Genomic DNA, 20,528 nt, shown 5'->3' on the forward strand with positions numbered 1-20,528 from the left:
AGATTGAGTTAACAGTGATTGATTGGAGATTGAGTTAACAGTGACTGACTGGAGATTGAGTTAACAGTGACTGATTGGAGATTGAGTGAACAGTGACTAACTTGAGATTGAGTTAACAGTTATTGACTGGAGATTGAGTTAACAGTGACTGATTGGAGATTGAGTTAACAGTGACTGATTGGAGATTGAGTTACCAGTAACTATTTTGCTCAAGATATCTAATTGTTTCTTGTTTTGATTCTAAATAGTTTTTATACTTTCACAGTTGCTAAGTAAATATTCAATAAAAAAGGGAGAAGAAAAACACGACTTTTCATAACGTCATAAACCTACATTAAAGTTGTTGCCTAGGAAAAATCCTATCTATAGGTTCTCAATCTTATATTATATGTAGCCAATGCGAAAAGATAATTTTTATAGTCATGTAATAAAATATATTGTAGAGTAGTATATACTACAGATAGGGACACATTAAAACGCATAAAGTACAAGAAGAATTAGGTTGGTCCCCTCCGTAAAACATTCAGTATGCCTTCGGAATATACAAATGTCAAGAATTTCAATAACGGCCGGGAAACAGACTAAAAAAGAATATACTAGCGGCTACGTGACATTCATGATTATATTTACATTAATTTCTCTTTTATAAATCTATCGTTAATTTATTAAACGTAATCATTATTTCATGGCAATTATAGAATTGAAAACCAATGCATTTGTTATAAAAGCCAATGTTTTGAACGCTAGTGCTGGATACCTTATAGAAGCTCACATGGAACTTGCACCAGAGGGGACAAGCATTGGTATTTGGATCGTCAATACAAACATACTACCGTATGGGGGATCTTGTGAGATTGAAGATGCAATCTGGGGTAAGTAGTCTCAGATGTGTTTTCTTGCTGAATGCATTGTTAAACTTTTGATTTTTGCAGACCTGGCACTACTTTTTGAATCTTTATTAACTATTAACAGCAATTTAATCATCAATCATATCATATTTTCTAAGAAATCAAGAAAGTTGAGATCATCCCTTTGAAAGTTTTAAGGACACAATCACGAGATTGTTGACCGTTATGGAATATCTGTTTCAAAGATGGCGGCTTTTGTAACCTCAATTCCAACCTCTTTCCCCAATATTTGACATCACAGAAATATACTTAACACCGACTATGAGCTAACATGAGTATTTGGTACCGTTTCGATGAAGAGTATCTTCAGTAGTTTTAATGTACAGTCTAAGACATATCTGATGAGTGTCCTATATGACAGTCATAAAGTTTCTCATAATATATGAATACGTTTCAAAAACGGATCACTAGTATCATGAATGAATGTGTTTTACCTTAAGCTAGGTATTTATTTGTTAATGCCCCCGCCGAAGTGGAGTGGGCATTAAGTTTTACCCTTGTCCGTCCGTACGTCCCAAAATTGGTCTCCGTTCTCTATCTTTTGCCTAAACCAAATGTTATTAAACTTATACACAATGCCTATTACCACAAAACACAGATCACGTTTGAAAATCGGTGGCGTCACCTTTACTGTTCTAGAGTTATGCCCCTTTACAAATGGAAAACATGCTAAATTTCCAAAAATATCAATGTCGTTATTCTTGTAATTTTTTTTAATTTGAGTTATCTTCCATTGTCCATAATTATAGTTAAATCAACTACAGTTAATGCTTTATACAATGCAATGTTTAATTTTGCCTTCCACTGATAAAAACCAGATAAAGTTGAATTTGGTTAGTGTCACTTTAACCATTATTGAGTTATGCCCCTTCATAAATCGAAAAATTGAAAACAAAATTAGTTTCCATTCTGTAACTTAAGTTTGCCCCAACCAAACATTATGAAACCTTTACACAGATAAAACTAAGATCAAGTACAAAATTGTTTCCGTTCTCTAACTTTAGTTTGCCTCAACCAAATGTTATGAGACTTACACACAATGCTTATTATCACAAAACTCAGATCAAGTATAAATTTGAGTAGCGTCACTTTTATCGTTCTTCAGTTATGTCTCTCAATAACTATATGATATGCAAGCCGGGGCATCATCTGTGTCCATATGTGGACACAATCCACATTTATTTAATTCAGTTTAAAGAAGTCTTCTAACAGTTGATTTAGAATGCTACCTAGATGAAAATTACGTAAAGCTATCTTTTGTGTTATTGATGCAAATACGGTAAACGATGTTATATTGTTTTGTCTGAATAAACATTCATTAAACTCTTATTTGGGAAATATTGAGAACTATGTTTCCTATATTTTCTGTTATTTTTTATTAGATAGATAGAACGATGAATGTGTTACGTCTAGTAGCAAATAGACCCCAACCCCTCACCCCAACCCATAATCAACTATTTTCGAACTCATTGTAACATTCATTTCAGCAGACAACATTTTATATTTTCCATTTTAGGGGAAAAGAAAGTAACAACAAATGGATGGAATGACGAAGGGTTCCGAACATTAACTGATACCAGTTATGACTGGAAAGAACAGCTGAATTATCGAATAGTGCAGACGAATGCAGAAGGAAAAGAGATCCTCCTATATTATGGTTGTAAGTTGTATATACGTAAAGTTATGTTCGAATAATGTCGATGAATATAAGTTAAATGATTAGCTTAAACAGGTAGGACAGTACTGTGTTGTTTTAGGTTTTGCTTATTGAAAAACGTCATCTCGAATGAACGCGATTGGCAGTTTCAAAATTGTCGACAAAAAAATCCGGTTTCATTTTTAAATAACGGTGATTATAGTTTCGTGTCTTGAAATAAACAAAATAATATACTAGTATGTAAATCATCGTTTTACCTAAACAAGAATGATTTTTGCGAACCGAATGAGTCAGAAAAAATACTTTATCTGGTGATTTCGTTGTTTTAGTTTTCTATTTTACATTATTCATGTTGTTTTCTTTTAATAACATAACATCATAAGTATCGAAATATCAGGACTGAGACTATACAAAAGCAATATCAACTAAAGAGAAACTTGCATGCAAACGGACCAAAATAAAGTCGTAGTGTTGCCAACAATGCCATATACACGATATTGGTTAACTTATTTTTGCCAAAATGAACCTAACTGGTCGAGAAAAAAGAAATTCCTTCTTCGAAGAGTTTGAGTATACTGATCAACCCATGTGAACCAGTTCTTCCATCTGTCCGTCTTCTTTCCATTAAATTTTCGTCGCTTTTTTTTTTCATCAGCAACGACAAATTATAGCTTTTTGATACATCGCTGCCGAATGTGGAGATGTTGATTATTGAGCCCGGACATTAAGATGCGATCTGGATAAACTAATTGATCCTTTAGATACTAGTTAACTAATACTAAAAAGTAACCAATTCAACTCTGTTAAATTAGACCTTTAAATATTGATTATTTTATCAGTCAATAAAACTGTCATTGCCGTCTTTAGACTAAATTTATTGGATGTTGGATGTGTACTGATTGATTGATTTGCCTTGATACATGATTGTTTTATTATTAGTTGCTCTTGGCTTTGAACTAGCTGTCAGTAACTGTGAGTACTCTCAGATCCGTACGTAATGTCTTTATGTTGTTTGGGTGAATAAATACCCTGCCACGTCCAGTATGTGTTTTTGTTTTGCTTTGTATCAATCTAATGAGTTAAGACCTTTTCAACTGATTTTGAATAAGTTGTTCATATGTTGTACTGTTTCACCACTTTCCCAGGATAGGAGATGGGTTGGACTCCTGCTAACAAGTATAACCCAGTCACAATCTGTATGTGCCGGTCCCAAACCTGCAATTTAGTGGTTGTGTTTTAGTTTCTGTGTATCATATTTGTTATTCGTTTAGTGTTTTTACAGTTTGTTCTTTGTTCTACTGTTTTACCTGTTGTATGGGTTTTGTTTTGTTCATTGTTGAAGACCGCACAGCGACCTATAGTTGCAACGTCTATTTCATTTGGTCTCATGTGGAGAGTTGTCTCATTGGCATTTACACTACATCTTCTGATTTTTATATAAACATACTTGCCATACTGAACTTTTTCGGCGAATTTTCAAGGGAACTACATATAAGCATTTTCTGAAATTTGTTACCAGGCTTCATGTCAACAAGTTTTGACATGTGACGTGGTTGCAGATTCAACGCTTGTCAACAACCTGTTTAACAAAAACTTATAAAACTTGTATATTCTAAACATGCTTACCATATATGAAGTTTTCTATGAAACTACAAATATAAGTTTCCCGTGTTATCTGGCTTTATGTCAGCATGCTTTATTATGTGGCGCGGTTTCAGATCATCCATCATCGACTGTCTGTTTACCGATTATTTATATATTATTCTGACAGATGGCCACGTATGAAATGTTTGTCAGACTGTTTTCCGGAACTACAAATAAGAGCATCTAGAAATTCGTTTTGAGTCTTCTTTTGAACATGCGTTACCGTGTAAACTGTTAAATTATTCAAAGTGCTACTTGTTATTTCAATATTTTGCCTGTTTTAATGTTTGAATCAATAAAAATCATTCATATTTATTGTCGTACTCGATGCTAGTGCACTTTTGATTATCTGATTACAGCAGAGGAAGAGAATTACATCAAAGTAAAGCCTGGTATCGATGCTGATGGTTATAATGTTACAATAAAGATACAGATCTATGATATCTTTATCGATTATACAGAATGTACCAAAAATATCGGACAGGTATGGACACTAAGTAATAATTATAATAACGATACAAATACAGATCTATGATATCTTTATCGATTATACAGAATGTACCAAAAATATCGGACAGGTATGGACACTAAGTAATAATTATAATAACGATACAAATACAGATCTATGATATCTTTATCGATTATACAGAATGTACCAAAAATATCGGACAGGTATGGACACTAAGTAATAATTATAATAACGATACAAATACAGATCTATGATATCTTTATCGATTATACAGAATGTACCAAAAATATCGGACAGGTATGGACACTAAGTAATAATTATAATAACGATACAAATACAGATCTATGATATCTGTATCGATTATACAGAATGTACCAAAAATATCGGACAGGTATGGACACTAAGTAATAACTATAATAACGATACAAATACAGATCTATGATATCTGTATCGATTATACAGAATGTACCAAAAATATCGGACAGGTATGGACACTAATTAATAATTATAATAACGATACAGATACTATCATGTTACAATACAAATACAGATCTATGATATCTTTATCGATTATACAGAATGTACCAAAAATATCGGACAGGTATGGACACTAAGTAATAATTATAATATCGATACAGATGATTATCATGTTTCAATACAAATACAGATCTATGATATTTTTATCGATTATATAGAATGTTTCAAACATATCGGACAGGTATGTAATCGATTATACAGAATGTACCAAACATATCGGACAGGTATGGACACTAAGTTATAAATTTTATATCGGACAAGTATGGACACTAAGTAATAGATGTAATATCGGACAAGTATGGACACTAAGTAATAAATATAATATCGGACACGTATGGACACTAAGTAATACACATGCTATCTGACATATATGGACACTAAATAATTATAACAATATCGGACATCTATGTACACACACATTTTAACTAACCATTGGAAAGGTATGTTTGTATATAACAATTTACAAAATGTCGAATAGGTATTAACTCGAAATAATTTAAAAATAGAAATAAATACAATATCGGACAGCTATGCACATACAACTTTAACAAACCCTTAAACAGGGATGTCTTTATATAACAATTTACATAAAAGTTGAATAAGTATTAAAACGAACTAATTTACAAAGTAGAAATACATATAGTATATCGGACAGGTATATTATCTTAATTAGCTTTACAAAATGATTAAAGAGACATAAGTTGTCAAATTCATGTTCACCGATTTGACTTTTAATCAAAATGTACATATTAAAGCGTATATCCAAATAAAAAAAAAATCTCCAAAAAGGAACCAATTACATTACATGGACTCGTTTGACAATATCAGCATTACGTGTATATTCTAGACTAGCGACATCGTATTAACCATCGTGATGACCTCCGATAAATACTGGTTGTCCTTCGAATCGATATAAACATCAATGTAAGCAAGATTAAAGATACAGCGACAGGCACGTGTAATCGTTAACGTAAAACGCCTATTTGTCTATATCTGTTTGATTTTATGACACGATTTGAATAAAAATCAAATGATCGTTTTACCTGATTAAGGATGATTTCTGTGTACAGAATAAATCAATGAAATTGATTCTCTCCGTTTGTCATTAGTTTCACTCATCATTGTTGACACTCTATTCATTTTGATAACTGAAAATGTTGCATACATATGTAATCCACTTCCAAACGAGGGTTATATTCAAGTCAGCTGAGTACATCTTCAAATTAGTTGAATTATTGTCTTGCAAGCCATAAATTTATACCAATGTTTTCTAGCTTATTTTTACGAAATAGAATCAAACTGACTACAAATAGCTAAGTATTATTTTCACAATTCTATTTGAAACAAAGAAAATCGTTTTCAATGATTTGTCAAAATCGTAAGAAATGCCCGTTAAATAGAAAATTAGACTGTAATTGGTAGAAGTCATCGTCTTGATAAATTAGAAAAAAAATATATATAGTCGACAACTATGTAGAAATGACAAAAATAATTTAGAACTTCATATTGTATATTAATGGGTTATTAGGAGGTTTTGATTCTACATGTAAGACAATAAAACATCAGTTAGCAAGTCGCATATAAGTTTCATATTGTGTAGACTGATTACGATTGGAATAGAGTGCACCTGCTCCGAGCGGGATTCGAACTAACAACCTCAGTAATGACATATCCCAATTACATCACTCGGCCACCGAGGCTCCTGTTAAAAGTGAGGAGAAAGTAACCAAAATAGGCGGAAGACACAAAAGGGACAATAAAAATCTTACCTCGCAGACAAATTAGCAACGCTTTGGCAAAATGCTAAAACCGGCAAAAAGATTAACAGCAGTTTACAAAACACGACATAGAAAACTAAAGACTGAGCAATACGAACCAGCAAAACAAACCAAAAACGGTAATACAGTTATTATTTTCATCTTTCACTTTTTGATTTTTCACCAATATATGGTATCTCATGTTTATCCACTCAAATGTAGTATTTTTCAAATAACTAAACATTTTAATCACCTTAGTAAAACACAACCTTTCAACGAAATTCAGAACAATTTCTGATATGCACACAAATAATATTGAGACACGTTTTAGATTCTACCTGATTATACCACATCAGACCAAACTAGTATATCGTCATTCTTGCATTCCTCGGTTGAAAGCGTGGATTATTACTGGAAAACAGGGAATGTTAAACAAGTAGCCATGAATGCAGAGGTAGCTGGGACACCCGTCACGGATTTGGTATGTTAATTTTCTAACTTTTAGCAATTTGATTGGGTTTTATTTCTTTATACTAAGATTTTATCGAAAACTTTAAACTTCCCTTCCGTATAGAATTTTGATGTTTCACTGAAAGTCATGTCCTTGAGTTTGTCATAAATTATGTTCTTGCATGTCCTCAAATAAACACTTATATTCAAAGCTAGGTGCCAGAAAAAAATATGGAAAACACAACAACAAGGATAGTAGTATGCAAGAATAATATATCATTAAACATGTTAAAAGCATTCAAATCTAAATTAAAAAATAATTGTCAATTTGTCCAATTGGAATTTATTTCTGTAGAATACAACAACGACAATATTTGACACTGAACCTGCACAATGGGTGAATATTGGAGTAGAAATACTGTCTGATGGTAGAAATGTTACAAAATCATTTGATGAACTGATTATGGAGATGTCATTACACAAAGTGATATAATAGAGGTAATGATAATACATGAAATAAACCATTTATCAATTGAATTCAAATTATGGCTTACTGCTTCTTTCTGAAATAACCATATACTTTATGATTGCATTTACTTTTTGATACAGCTCTTAAGAATGTTATTTGTATGTGTTTTTTGTTTTGTTTAGTTGAATCAGCTCCAAACATGTTTTTATCAGAATATCAATTATATAGATTTCTGTTTTTAAACCTATTTAAATGAGATATAAAAAACATAACTCAGATAAACTGATGCAGACCTTACTCTGAATAAATAGTTGAAGATATATTTGAAAGATATATTACTTTCCAATAAGACTATTACAAATGTACCCACTAAAAATGAGAGGGAAAATAAAATTGATATGTTTACACTTACAAGTTAGCGAACGATCAAAACCTTAAGTTAAGCAACAGACTTAATGTGATGCTCATAGTAGGGGTGTCATAGTTCTGCTAATGTCATATCACTTCTTTGTAGGTTTGTAACTTCTTAAAAAGGAAAAGGGACATTTTGTTTCGCGGAAGTACGAACCTTGGTCTGTTTATAGTTATACATTTCATGTACACATTATGGCTTTGTGTGTATTCTTGCGGGATTATCTTAACAAACTCTTGATATATTTAAATTAAGTTGACTTTCTTTGATAATAAAAATACTGAACTCCGAGGAAAATTCAAATCGGAAAGTCCTTTATCAAATGGCAAAACCAAAGGCCCAAACGCATCAAACAAATGGAAAACAACTGTCATATACCTGACTTGGTACAGACATTTCCTTATGTGGAAAATGATGGATTAAACCTGGTTTTATAGCTAGATTATAACCTTAATGAAAGATTGTGTCAACGGGTAGTGTAACTTATATACATTATATAACTAGTAAAAGAGGGACCAAAGATACCAAAGGGACAGTCAAACTCGTAAATCTAAAACAAACTGACAACGCCATGGCTAAAAATGAAAAAGACAAACAGAAAAACAATAGTACACATGACACAACTTAGAAAACTAAAGGATAAACAACACGAACCCCACCAAAAACTAGGGGTGATCTCAGGTGCTCCGGAAGTGTAAGCAGATCCTGCTGCACATGCGGCACCCGTCGTATTGCTTATGTGATTACAAATCCGGTAAAAAGTCTAATTCGGTAGGCCAAATTCATGAAAGGGAAGGGGATTGTAGTTACGACGCAAGGAACATATCCGATATCATTTGTGAAACGGTTATTCCATAACGGTCAACTAACTCGTGATGGCGTCCGTAAAATTTACGAAGGGATGATTTCAACTTCACCATTTGGAACTCTTGGTTTAATGGCTTCCTTGTGAGCAGTAACCCTCTATCAAGAAAATCATGATAGGAAATGCAAGCACGGGAATATCGTATCAATTGGGAGATATATACCCCGTATACAGGTGCTGCTGGAATGTTGCTACTTATAAATGGAAAGTTCACAATTGGAAAGCTGAAATCATCTCTTTTGTCGTAAAGTTTTGTCTTAAACCGACCCTCATTGTCAATTTCTAGATGTAAGTCAAGATTTGAAGCCGACTTAACTGTATCTGTAGTATCCTTTATCTCCAATTCGATGGGATAGATGCGATCCACATAGTCACCAAATTTTGAATTGTTTAATGAAAGAACGTCATCTATATAGCGGAAAGTAGAGTTAAAGGATATTGCTAACTTCTTATCTTTCTTCCTAAGAAGTTCCTGCATGAAGTCAGCCTCATAATAATAAAGTAAATGATATGAATAAATCATAATTGGTCTTTGTGCTGAAATGTGTATCCCAAATATATGTTATGTTTAAAGATCTGCTGTACATATCAAAGTGAGACATTTTTTTTATATTTTTTAGCAATTGACCAACTTTTCCACGATACTGGCTGAAACATCTAATATAGTTGATGGAACATCCACTGTGAATTTAGATCAGGTTGCTAACAGTATTGGTACAATTATTGTAAACAAGCTTTTCACCGCAAATTCCTCAGCCGTAGGTTTTATTTATTGTCCTTTATTATACCATAAACTTTAAGGGAAGTTCATCCAAGATCCGTATTCCGAAATAACATACCGTAACTCTTACCCTAAAGCCAAATGAGCATGAAAAACTCGAAATTCAATGAACGAAGTACTAAATAAAACTGAGAATGGAAATGATTCCCGTTTGTGAAGACAAATCTGATAAATAAGACGATATGTAACTATTAATCTTTTTTTTTTAATTCTATACGAAATGAAGGCAAGTGACAGTGACATTTTAAACCAAAAAAAGCGCATCCAGAAGTGTTGAAAGTATTCAAGAGGTGGTTCATTAACTATCCTTTTAAAACAATGAATGATCACTGTCTTTTGTATTATGTACACTAAGTGATATTTGTTTTTATAAATCTATATAATAATGATAATAATAATAATTTAATGATAATAAGAATGTATTTTAATTTGTACGTTTTTGTAGTCCAAGGCCTTTGATGGAAATAAAGGTCTTTTGGAAAAGCTTAAAATATTGGCAGATAATGAAACATATCCAAAGTATGAAGATTACATCTCAACTTGTCAAGGTAATGTCTTCAAGTAGTCATTGTACATTGATACATATCCATAGTATGAAGATTGCATCTCAACTTGTCTATGTTATGATTAGTCATTGCACATTGATACATATCCATAGTATGAAGATTACATCTCAACGTGTCAAGGTAATGTTTTCAAATAGTCATTGTACATTGATACATATCCATAGTAAGACGATTACATCTCAACATGTCAAGGTAATGTCTTCAAATAGTCATTGTACATTGATACATATCCATAGTATGAAGATTACATCTCAACTTGTCAAGGTAATGATTAGTCATTGTACAGTGATACACATCCATAGTATGAAGATTACATCTCAACTTGTCAAGGTAATGATTAGTCATTGTACATTGATACATATCCATAGTATGAAGATTACATCTCAACTTGTCAAGGTTATGATTAGTCATTGTACATTGATACATATCCATAGTATGAAGATTACATCTCAACTTGTCAAGGTTATGATTAGTCATTGTACATTGATACATATCCATAGTATGAAGATTACATCTCAACTTGTCAAGGTAATGATTAGTCATTGCACATTGATACATATCCATAGTATGAAGATTACATCTCAACTTGTCAAGGTAATGATTAGTCATTGCACATTGATACACATCCATAGTATGAAGATTACATCTCAACGTGTAAAGGTAATGATTAGTCATTGTACATTGATACACATCCATAGTATGAAGATAACATCTCAACGTGTCAAGGTAATGATTAGTCATTGTACATTGATACACATCCATAGTATGAAGATTACATCTCAACATGTCAAGGTAATGATTAGTCATTGCACATTGATACATATCCATAGTATGAAGATTACATCTCAACGTGTCAAGGTAATGATTAGTCATTGTACATTGATACATATCCATAGTATGAAGATTACATCTCAACTTGTCAAGGTAATGATTAGTCATTGCACATTGATACATATCCATAGTATGAAGATTACATCTCAACGTGTCAAGGTAATGATTAGTCATTGTACATTGATACACATCCATAGTATGAAGATTACATCTCAACGTGTCAAGGTAATGATTAGTCATTGCACATTGATACATATCCATAGTATGAAGATTACATCTCAACGTGTCAAGGTAATGATTAGTCATTGTACATTGATACACATCCATAGTATGAAGATTACATCTCAACGTGTCAAGGTAATGATTAGTCATTGCACATTGATACATATCCATAGTATGAAGATTACATCTCAACGTGTCAAGGTAATGATTAGTCATTGTACATTGATACATATCCATAGTATGAAGATTACATCTCAACGTGTCAAGGTAATGATTAGTCATTGTACATTGATACATATCCATAGTATGAAGATTACATCTCAACGTGTCAAGGTAATGATTAGTCATTGTACATTGATACACATCCATAGTATGAAGATTACATCTCAACGTGTCAAGGTAATGATTAGTCATTGTACATTGATACACATCCATTGTATGAAGATTACATCTCAACTTGTCAAGGTAATGATTAGTCATTGTACATTGATACACATCCATAGTATGAAGATTACATCTCAACGTGTCAAGGTAATGATTAGTCATTGTACATTGATACATATCCATAGTATGAAGATTACATCTCAACGTGTCAAGGTAATGATTAGTCATTGTACATTGATACATATCCATAGTATGAAGATTACATCTCAACGTGTCAAGGTAATGATTAGTCCTTGTACAGTGATACACATCCATAGTATGAAGATTACATCTCAACGTGTCAAGGTAATGATTAGTCATTGCACATTGATACATATCCATAGTATGAAGATTACATCTCAACTTGTCAAGGTAATGATTAGTCATTGCACATTGATACATATCCAAAGTATGAAGATTACATCTCAACTTGTCTATGTTATGATTAGTCATTGTACATTGATACACATCCATAGTATGAAGATTACATCTCAACATGTCAAGGTAATGATTAGTCATTGTACATTGATACATATCCATAGTATGAAGATTACATCTCAACGTGTCAAGGTAATGATTAGTCATTGTACATTGATACACATCCATAGTATGAAGATTACATCTCAACGTGTCAAGGTTATGATTAGTCATTGTACATTGATACATATCCATAGTATGAAGATTACATCTCAACGTGTCTATGTTATGATTAGTCATTGTACATTGATACACATCCATAGTATGAAGATTACATCTCAACTTGTCTATGTTATGATTAGTCATTGCACATTGATACACATCCATAGTATGAAGATTACATCTCAACTTGTCTATGTTATGATAAGTCATTGTACATTGATACACATCCATAGTATGAAGATTACATCTCAACGTGTCAAGGTAATGATTAGTCATTGCACATTGATACATATCCATAGTATGAAGATTACATCTCAACTTGTCAAGGTAATGATTAGTCATTGCACATTGATACACATCCATAGTATGAAGATTACATCTCAACATGTCAAGGTAATGATTAGTCATTGCACATTGATACACATCCATAGTATGAAGATTACATCTCAACATGTCAAGGTAATGATTAGTCATTGCACATTGATACACATCCATAGTATGAAGATTACATCTCAACATGTCTATGTTATGATTAGTCATTGTACATTGATACACATCCATAGTATGAAGACTACATCTCAACGTGTCAAGGTAATAATTAGTCATTGTACATTGATACATATCCAAAGTATGAAGATTACATCTCAACGTGTCAAGGTAATGATTAGTCATTGTACATTGATACATATCCATAGTATGAAGATTACATCTCAACATGTCAAGGTAATGATTAGTCATTGTACATTGATACATATCCATAGTATGAAGATTACATCTCAACGTGTCAAGGTAATGATTAGTCATTGTACATTGATACACATCCATAGTATGAAGATTACATCTCAACGTGTCAAGGTAATGATTAGTCATTGTACATTGATACACATCCATAGTATGAAGATTACATCTCAACATGTCAAGGTAATGATTAGTCATTGTACATTGATACACATCCATAGTATGAAGATTACATCTCAACGTGTCAAGGTAATGATTAGTCATTGTACATTGATACACATCCATAGTATGAAGATTACATCTCAACGTGTCAAGGTAATGATTAGTCATTGTACATTGATACACATCCATAGTATGAAGATTACATCTCAACGTGTCAAGGTAATGATTAGTCATTGCACATTGATACACATCCATAGTATGAAGATTACATCTCAACATGTCAAGGTAATGATTAGTCATTGTACATTGATACACATCCAAAGTATAAAGATTACATCTCAACGTGTCAAGGTAATGATTAGTCATTGTACATTGATACACATCCATAGTATGAAGATTACATCTCAACGTGTCAAGGTAATGATTAGTCATTGCACATTGATACACATCCATAATATGAAGATTACATCTCAACTTGTCTATGTTATGATTAGTCATTGCACATTGATACACATCCATAGTATGAAGATTACATCTCAACATGTCAAGGTAATGATTAGTCATTGTACATTGATACATATCCATAGTATGAAGATTACATCTCAACGTGTCAAGGTAATGATTAGTCATTGTACATTGATACATATCCATAGTATGAAGATTACATCTCAACGTGTCAAGGTAATGATTAGTCCTTGTACAGTGATACACATCCATAGTATGAAGATTACATCTCAACGTGTCAAGGTAATGATTAGTCATTGCACATTGATACATATCCATAGTATGAAGATTACATCTCAACTTGTCAAGGTAATGATTAGTCATTGCACATTGATACATATCCAAAGTATGAAGATTACATCTCAACTTGTCTATGTTATGATTAGTCATTGTACATTGATACACATCCATAGTATGAAGATTACATCTCAACATGTCAAGGTAATGATTAGTCATTGTACATTGATACATATCCATAGTATGAAGATTACATCTCAACGTGTCAAGGTAATGATTAGTCATTGTACATTGATACACATCCATAGTATGAAGATTACATCTCAACGTGTCAAGGTTATGATTAGTCATTGTACATTGATACATATCCATAGTATGAAGATTACATCTCAACGTGTCTATGTTATGATTAGTCATTGTACATTGATACACATCCATAGTATGAAGATTACATCTCAACTTGTCTATGTTATGATTAGTCATTGCACATTGATACACATCCATAGTATGAAGATTACATCTCAACTTGTCTATGTTATGATAAGTCATTGTACATTGATACACATCCATAGTATGAAGATTACATCTCAACGTGTCAAGGTAATGATTAGTCATTGCACATTGATACATATCCATAGTATGAAGATTACATCTCAACTTGTCAAGGTAATGATTAGTCATTGCACATTGATACACATCCATAGTATGAAGATTACATCTCAACATGTCAAGGTAATGATTAGTCATTGCACATTGATACACATCCATAGTATGAAGATTACATCTCAACATGTCAAGGTAATGATTAGTCATTGCACATTGATACACATCCATAGTATGAAGATTACATCTCAACATGTCTATGTTATGATTAGTCATTGTACATTGATACACATCCATAGTATGAAGACTACATCTCAACGTGTCAAGGTAATGATTAGTCATTGTACATTGATACATATCCAAAGTATGAAGATTACATCTCAACGTGTCAAGGTAATGATTAGTCATTGTACATTGATACATATCCATAGTATGAAGATTACATCTCAACATGTCAAGGTAATGATTAGTCATTGTACATTGATACATATCCATAGTATGAAGATTACATCTCAACGTGTCAAGGTAATGATTAGTCATTGTACATTGATACACATCCATAGTATGAAGATTACATCTCAACGTGTCAAGGTAATGATTAGTCATTGTACATTGATACACATCCATAGTATGAAGATTACATCTCAACATGTCAAGGTAATGATTAGTCATTGTACATTGATACACATCCATAGTATGAAGATTACATCTCAACGTGTCAAGGTAATGATTAGTCATTGTACATTGATACACATCCATAGTATGAAGATTACATCTCAACGTGTCAAGGTAATGATTAGTCATTGTACATTGATACACATCCATAGTATGAAGATTACATCTCAACGTGTCAAGGTAATGATTAGTCATTGCACATTGATACACATCCATAGTATGAAGATTACATCTCAACATGTCAAGGTAATGATTAGTCATTGTACATTGATACACATCCAAAGTATAAAGATTACATCTCAACGTGTCAAGGTAATGATTAGTCATTGTACATTGATACACATCCATAGTATGAAGATTACATCTCAACGTGTCAAGGTAATGATTAGTCATTGCACATTGATACACATCCATAATATGAAGATTACATCTCAACTTGTCTATGTTATGATTAGTCATTGCACATTGATACACATCCATAGTATGAAGATTACATCTCAACATGTCAAGGTAATGATTAGTCATTGTACATTGATACATATCCATAGTATGAAGATTACATCTCAACGTGTCAAGGTAATGATTAGTCATTGTACATTGATACATATCCATAGTATGAAGATTACATCTCAACATGTCAAGGTAATGATTAGTCATTGCACATTGATACACATCCATAGTATGAAGATTACATCTCAACATGTCAAGGTAATGATTAGTCATTGTACATTGATACACATCCAAAGTATGAAGATTACATCTCAACGTGTCAAGGTAATGATTAGTCATTGTACATTGATACACATCCATAGTATGAAGATTACATCTCAACGTGTCAAGGTAATGATTAGTCATTGTACATTGATACATATCCATAGTATGAAGATTACATATCAACTTGTCTATGTTATGTCTTCAAATAGTCATTGTACATTGAAACATATACATAGTATGAAGATTACATATCAACTTGTCTATGTTATGTCTTCAAATAGTCATTGTACATTGAAACATATACATAGTATGAAGATTACATCTCAACTTGTCTATGTTATGTCTTCAAATAGTCATTGTACATTGATACATATCCATAGTATGAAGATTACATCTCAACGTGTCAAGGTAATGATTAGTCATTGTACATTGATACATATCCATAGTATGAAGATTACATCTCAACGTGTCAAGGTAATGATTAGTCATTGTACATTGATACACATCCATAGTATGAAGATTACATCTCAACGTGTCAAGGTAATGATTAGTCATTGTACATTGATACACATCCATAGTATGAAGATTACATCTCAACGTGTCAAGGTAATGATTAGTCATTGTACATTGATACACATCCATAGTATGAAGATTACATCTCAACATGTCAAGGTAATGATTAGTCATTGTACATTGATACACATCCAAAGTATAAAGATTACATCTCAACGTGTCAAGGTAATGATAAGTCATTGTACATTGATACACATCCATAGTATGAAGATTACATCTCAACGTGTCAAGGTAATGATTAGTCATTGCACATTGATACACATCCATAGTATGAAGATTACATCTCAACTTGTCAAGGTAATGATTAGTCATTGTACATTGATACACATCCATAGTATGAAGATTACATCTCAACATGTCTATGTTATGATTAGTCATTGCACATTGATACACATCCATAGTATGAAGATTACATCTCAACATGTCAAGGTAATGATTAGTCATTGTACATTGATACATATCCATAGTATGAAGATTACATCTCAACGTGTCAAGGTAATGATTAGTCATTGTACATTGATACATATCCATAGTATGAAGATTACATCTCAACATGTCAAGGTAATGATTAGTCATTGTACATTGATACACATCCATAGTATGAAGATTACATCTCAACGTGTCAAGGTAATGATTAGTCATTGTACATTGATACATATCCATAGTATGAAGATTACATCTCAACATGTCAAGGTAATGTCTTCAAATAGTCATTGTACATTGAAACATATACATAGTATGAAGATTACATCTCAACTTGTCTATGTTATGTCTTCAAATAGTCATTGTACATTGAAACATATACATAGTATGAAGATTACATATCAACTTGTCTATGTTATGTCTTCAAATAGTCATTGTACATTGAAACATATACATAGTATGAAGATTACATCTCAACTTGTCTATGTTATGTCTTCAAATAGTCATTGTACATTGATACATATCCATAGTATGAAGATTACATCTCAACATGTCAAGGTAATGATTAGTCATGGTACATTGATACACATCCATAGTATGAAGATTACATCTCAACGTGTCAAGGTAATGATTAGTCATTGTACATTGATACATATCCATAGTATGAAGATTACATCTCAACATGTCAAGGTAATGTCTTCAAATAGTCATTGTACATTGAAACATATACATAGTATGCAGATTACATATCAACTTGTCTATGTTATGTCTTCAAATAGTCATTGTACATTGAAACATATACATAGTATGAAGATTACATCTCAACTTGTCTATGTTATGTCTTCAAATAGTCATTGTACATTGAAACATATCCAAAGTATGAAGATTACATCTCAACATGTCAAGGTAATGTCTTCAAATAGTCATTGTACATTGAAACATATACATAGTATGCAGATTACATATCAACTTGTCTATGTTATGTCTTCAAATAGTCATTGTACATTGAAACATATACATAATATGAAGATTACATCTCAACTTGTCAAGGTAATGTTTTCAAATAGTCATTGTACATTGAAACATATACATAGTATGCAGATTACATCTCAACATGTCAAGGTAATGATTAGTCATTGTACATATATCCATAGTATGAAGATTACATCTCAACATGTCAAGGTAATGATTAGTCATTGTACATTGATACACATCCATAGTATGAAGATTACATATCAACGTGTCAAGGTTATGATTAGTCATTGTACATTGATACACATCCATAGTATGAAGATTACATCTCAACGTGTCTATGTTATGATTAGTCATTGTACATTGATACACATCCATAGCATGAAGATTACATCTCAACATGTCAAGGTAATGATTAGTCATTGTACATTGATACATATCCAAAGTATGAAGATTACATCTCAACTTGTCTATGTTATGATTAGTCATTGTACATTGATACACATCCATAGTATGAAGATTACATCTCAACGTGTCAAGGTAATGTTTTCAAATAGTCATTGTACATTGAAACATATACATAGTATGCAGATTACATCTCAACATGTCAAGGTAATGATTAGTCATTGTACATTGATACATATCCATAGTATGAAGATTACATCTCAACTTGTCTATGTTATGATTGGTCATTGTACATTGATACACATCCATAGTATGAAGATTACATCTCAACGTGTCAAGGTTATGATTAGTCATTGTACATTGATACACATCCATAGTATGAAGATTACATCTCAACATGTCTATGTTATGATTAGTCATTGTACATTGATACACATCCATAGTATGAAGATTACATCTCAACATGTCAAGGTAATGATTAGTCATTGTACATTGATACATATCCAAAGTATGAAGATTACATCTCAACATGTCAAGGTAATGATTAGTCATTGTACATTGATACATATCCAAAGTATGAAGATTACATCTCAACATGTCTATGTTATGATTAGTCATTGTACATTGATACACATCCATAGTATGAAGATTACATCTCAACGTGTCAAGGTAATGATTAGTCATTGTACATTGATACACATCCATAGTATGAAGATTACATCTCAACTTGTCAAGGTAATGATAAGTCATTGTACATTGATACACATCCATAGTATGAAGATTACATCTCAACATGTCAAGGTAATAATTAGTCATTGTACATTGATACACATCCATAGTATGAAGATTACATCTCAACTTGTCTATGTTATGATTAGTCATTGTACATTGATACACATCCATAGTATGAAGATTACATCTCAACGTGTCTATGTTATGATTAGTCATTGTACATTGATACACATCCATAGTATGAAGATTCCATCTCAACGTGTCAAGGTTATGATTAGTCATTGTACATTGATACATATCCATAGTATGAAGATTACATCTCAACTTGTCTATGTTATGATTAGTCATTGTACATTGATACACATCCATAGTATGAAGATTACATCTCAACTTGTCAAGGTAATGATTAGTCATTGTACATTGATACATATCCATAGTATGAAGATTACATCTCAACGTGTCAAGGTAATGATTAGTCATTGTACATTGATACATATCCATAGTATGAAGATTACATCTCAACGTGTCAAGGTAATGATTAGTCATTGTACATTGATACATATCCATAGTATGAAGATTACATCTCAACTTGTCAAGGTAATGATTAGTCATTGTACATTGATACATATCCATAGTATGAAGATTACATCTCAACTTGTCAAGGTAATGATTAGTCATTGTACATTGATACATATCCATAGTATGAAGATTACATCTCAACATGTCAAGGTAATGATTAGTCATTGTACATTGATACACATTCATAGTATGAAGATTACATCTCAACTTGTCAAGGTAATGATTAGTCATTGTACATTGATACATATCCATAGTATGAAGATTACATCTCAACGTGTCAAGGTAATGATTAGTCATTGTACATTGATACATATCCATAGTATGAAGATTACATCTCAACTTGTCAAGGTAATGATAAGTCATTGTACATTGATACACATCCAAAGTATGAAGATTACATCTCAACGTGTCAAGGTAATGATTAGTCATTGTACATTGATACACATCCATAGTATGAAGATTACATCTCAACGTGTCAAGGTAATGATTAGTCATTGTACATTGATACACATCCATAGTATGAAGATTACATCTCAACGTGTCAAGGTAATGATTAGTCATTGTACATTGATACATATCCA

At 32.0% G+C, this 20,528-nt stretch overlaps 2 protein-coding genes across 2 annotated transcripts in view; both read left to right on the plus strand.

Moving 5' to 3' along the window:
• Positions 1–685: 685 nt before the first annotated feature.
• Positions 686–9,896, plus strand: LOC134726715 (uncharacterized). The gene is made up of 6 exons (XM_063591131.1): positions 686–872; positions 2,425–2,568; positions 4,569–4,693; positions 7,304–7,453; positions 7,778–7,920; positions 9,789–9,896. Exons 1-5 carry the CDS (start codon positions 686–688, stop codon positions 7,913–7,915), a joined length of 744 nt encoding a protein of 247 aa, XP_063447201.1. The 3' UTR covers positions 7,916–7,920; positions 9,789–9,896.
• The window catches only part of LOC134726716 (polycystin-1-like protein 2), a 40,095-nt gene continuing 27,607 nt past the window's right edge, over positions 8,041–20,528 (plus strand). The window contains exons 1-3 of the mRNA XM_063591132.1: positions 8,041–8,049; positions 9,789–9,926; positions 10,395–10,497. Coding sequence (XP_063447202.1) covers positions 8,041–8,049; positions 9,789–9,926; positions 10,395–10,497 — 250 coding nt within the window. The remainder of the gene's footprint in view (positions 8,050–9,788; positions 9,927–10,394; positions 10,498–20,528) is intronic.

This window comes from Mytilus trossulus, chromosome 7 (assembly GCF_036588685.1).
Source record: "Mytilus trossulus isolate FHL-02 chromosome 7, PNRI_Mtr1.1.1.hap1, whole genome shotgun sequence".
Taxonomy (NCBI): Eukaryota; Metazoa; Mollusca; class Bivalvia; order Mytilida; family Mytilidae; genus Mytilus; species Mytilus trossulus.

Excerpts from the sequence above, each read along its gene's own strand:
- LOC134726715 (XM_063591131.1), top strand. The coding sequence starts at position 686 with ATGGCAATTATAGAATTGAAAACCAATGCATTTGTTATAAAAGCCAAT. Across the intron at positions 4,694-7,303 it reads GTACCAAAAATATCGGACAG|ATTCTACCTGATTATACCAC; the intron begins GTATGGACACTA and ends GACACGTTTTAG. Across the intron at positions 7,454-7,777 it reads GGACACCCGTCACGGATTTG|AATACAACAACGACAATATT; the intron begins GTATGTTAATTT and ends TTATTTCTGTAG.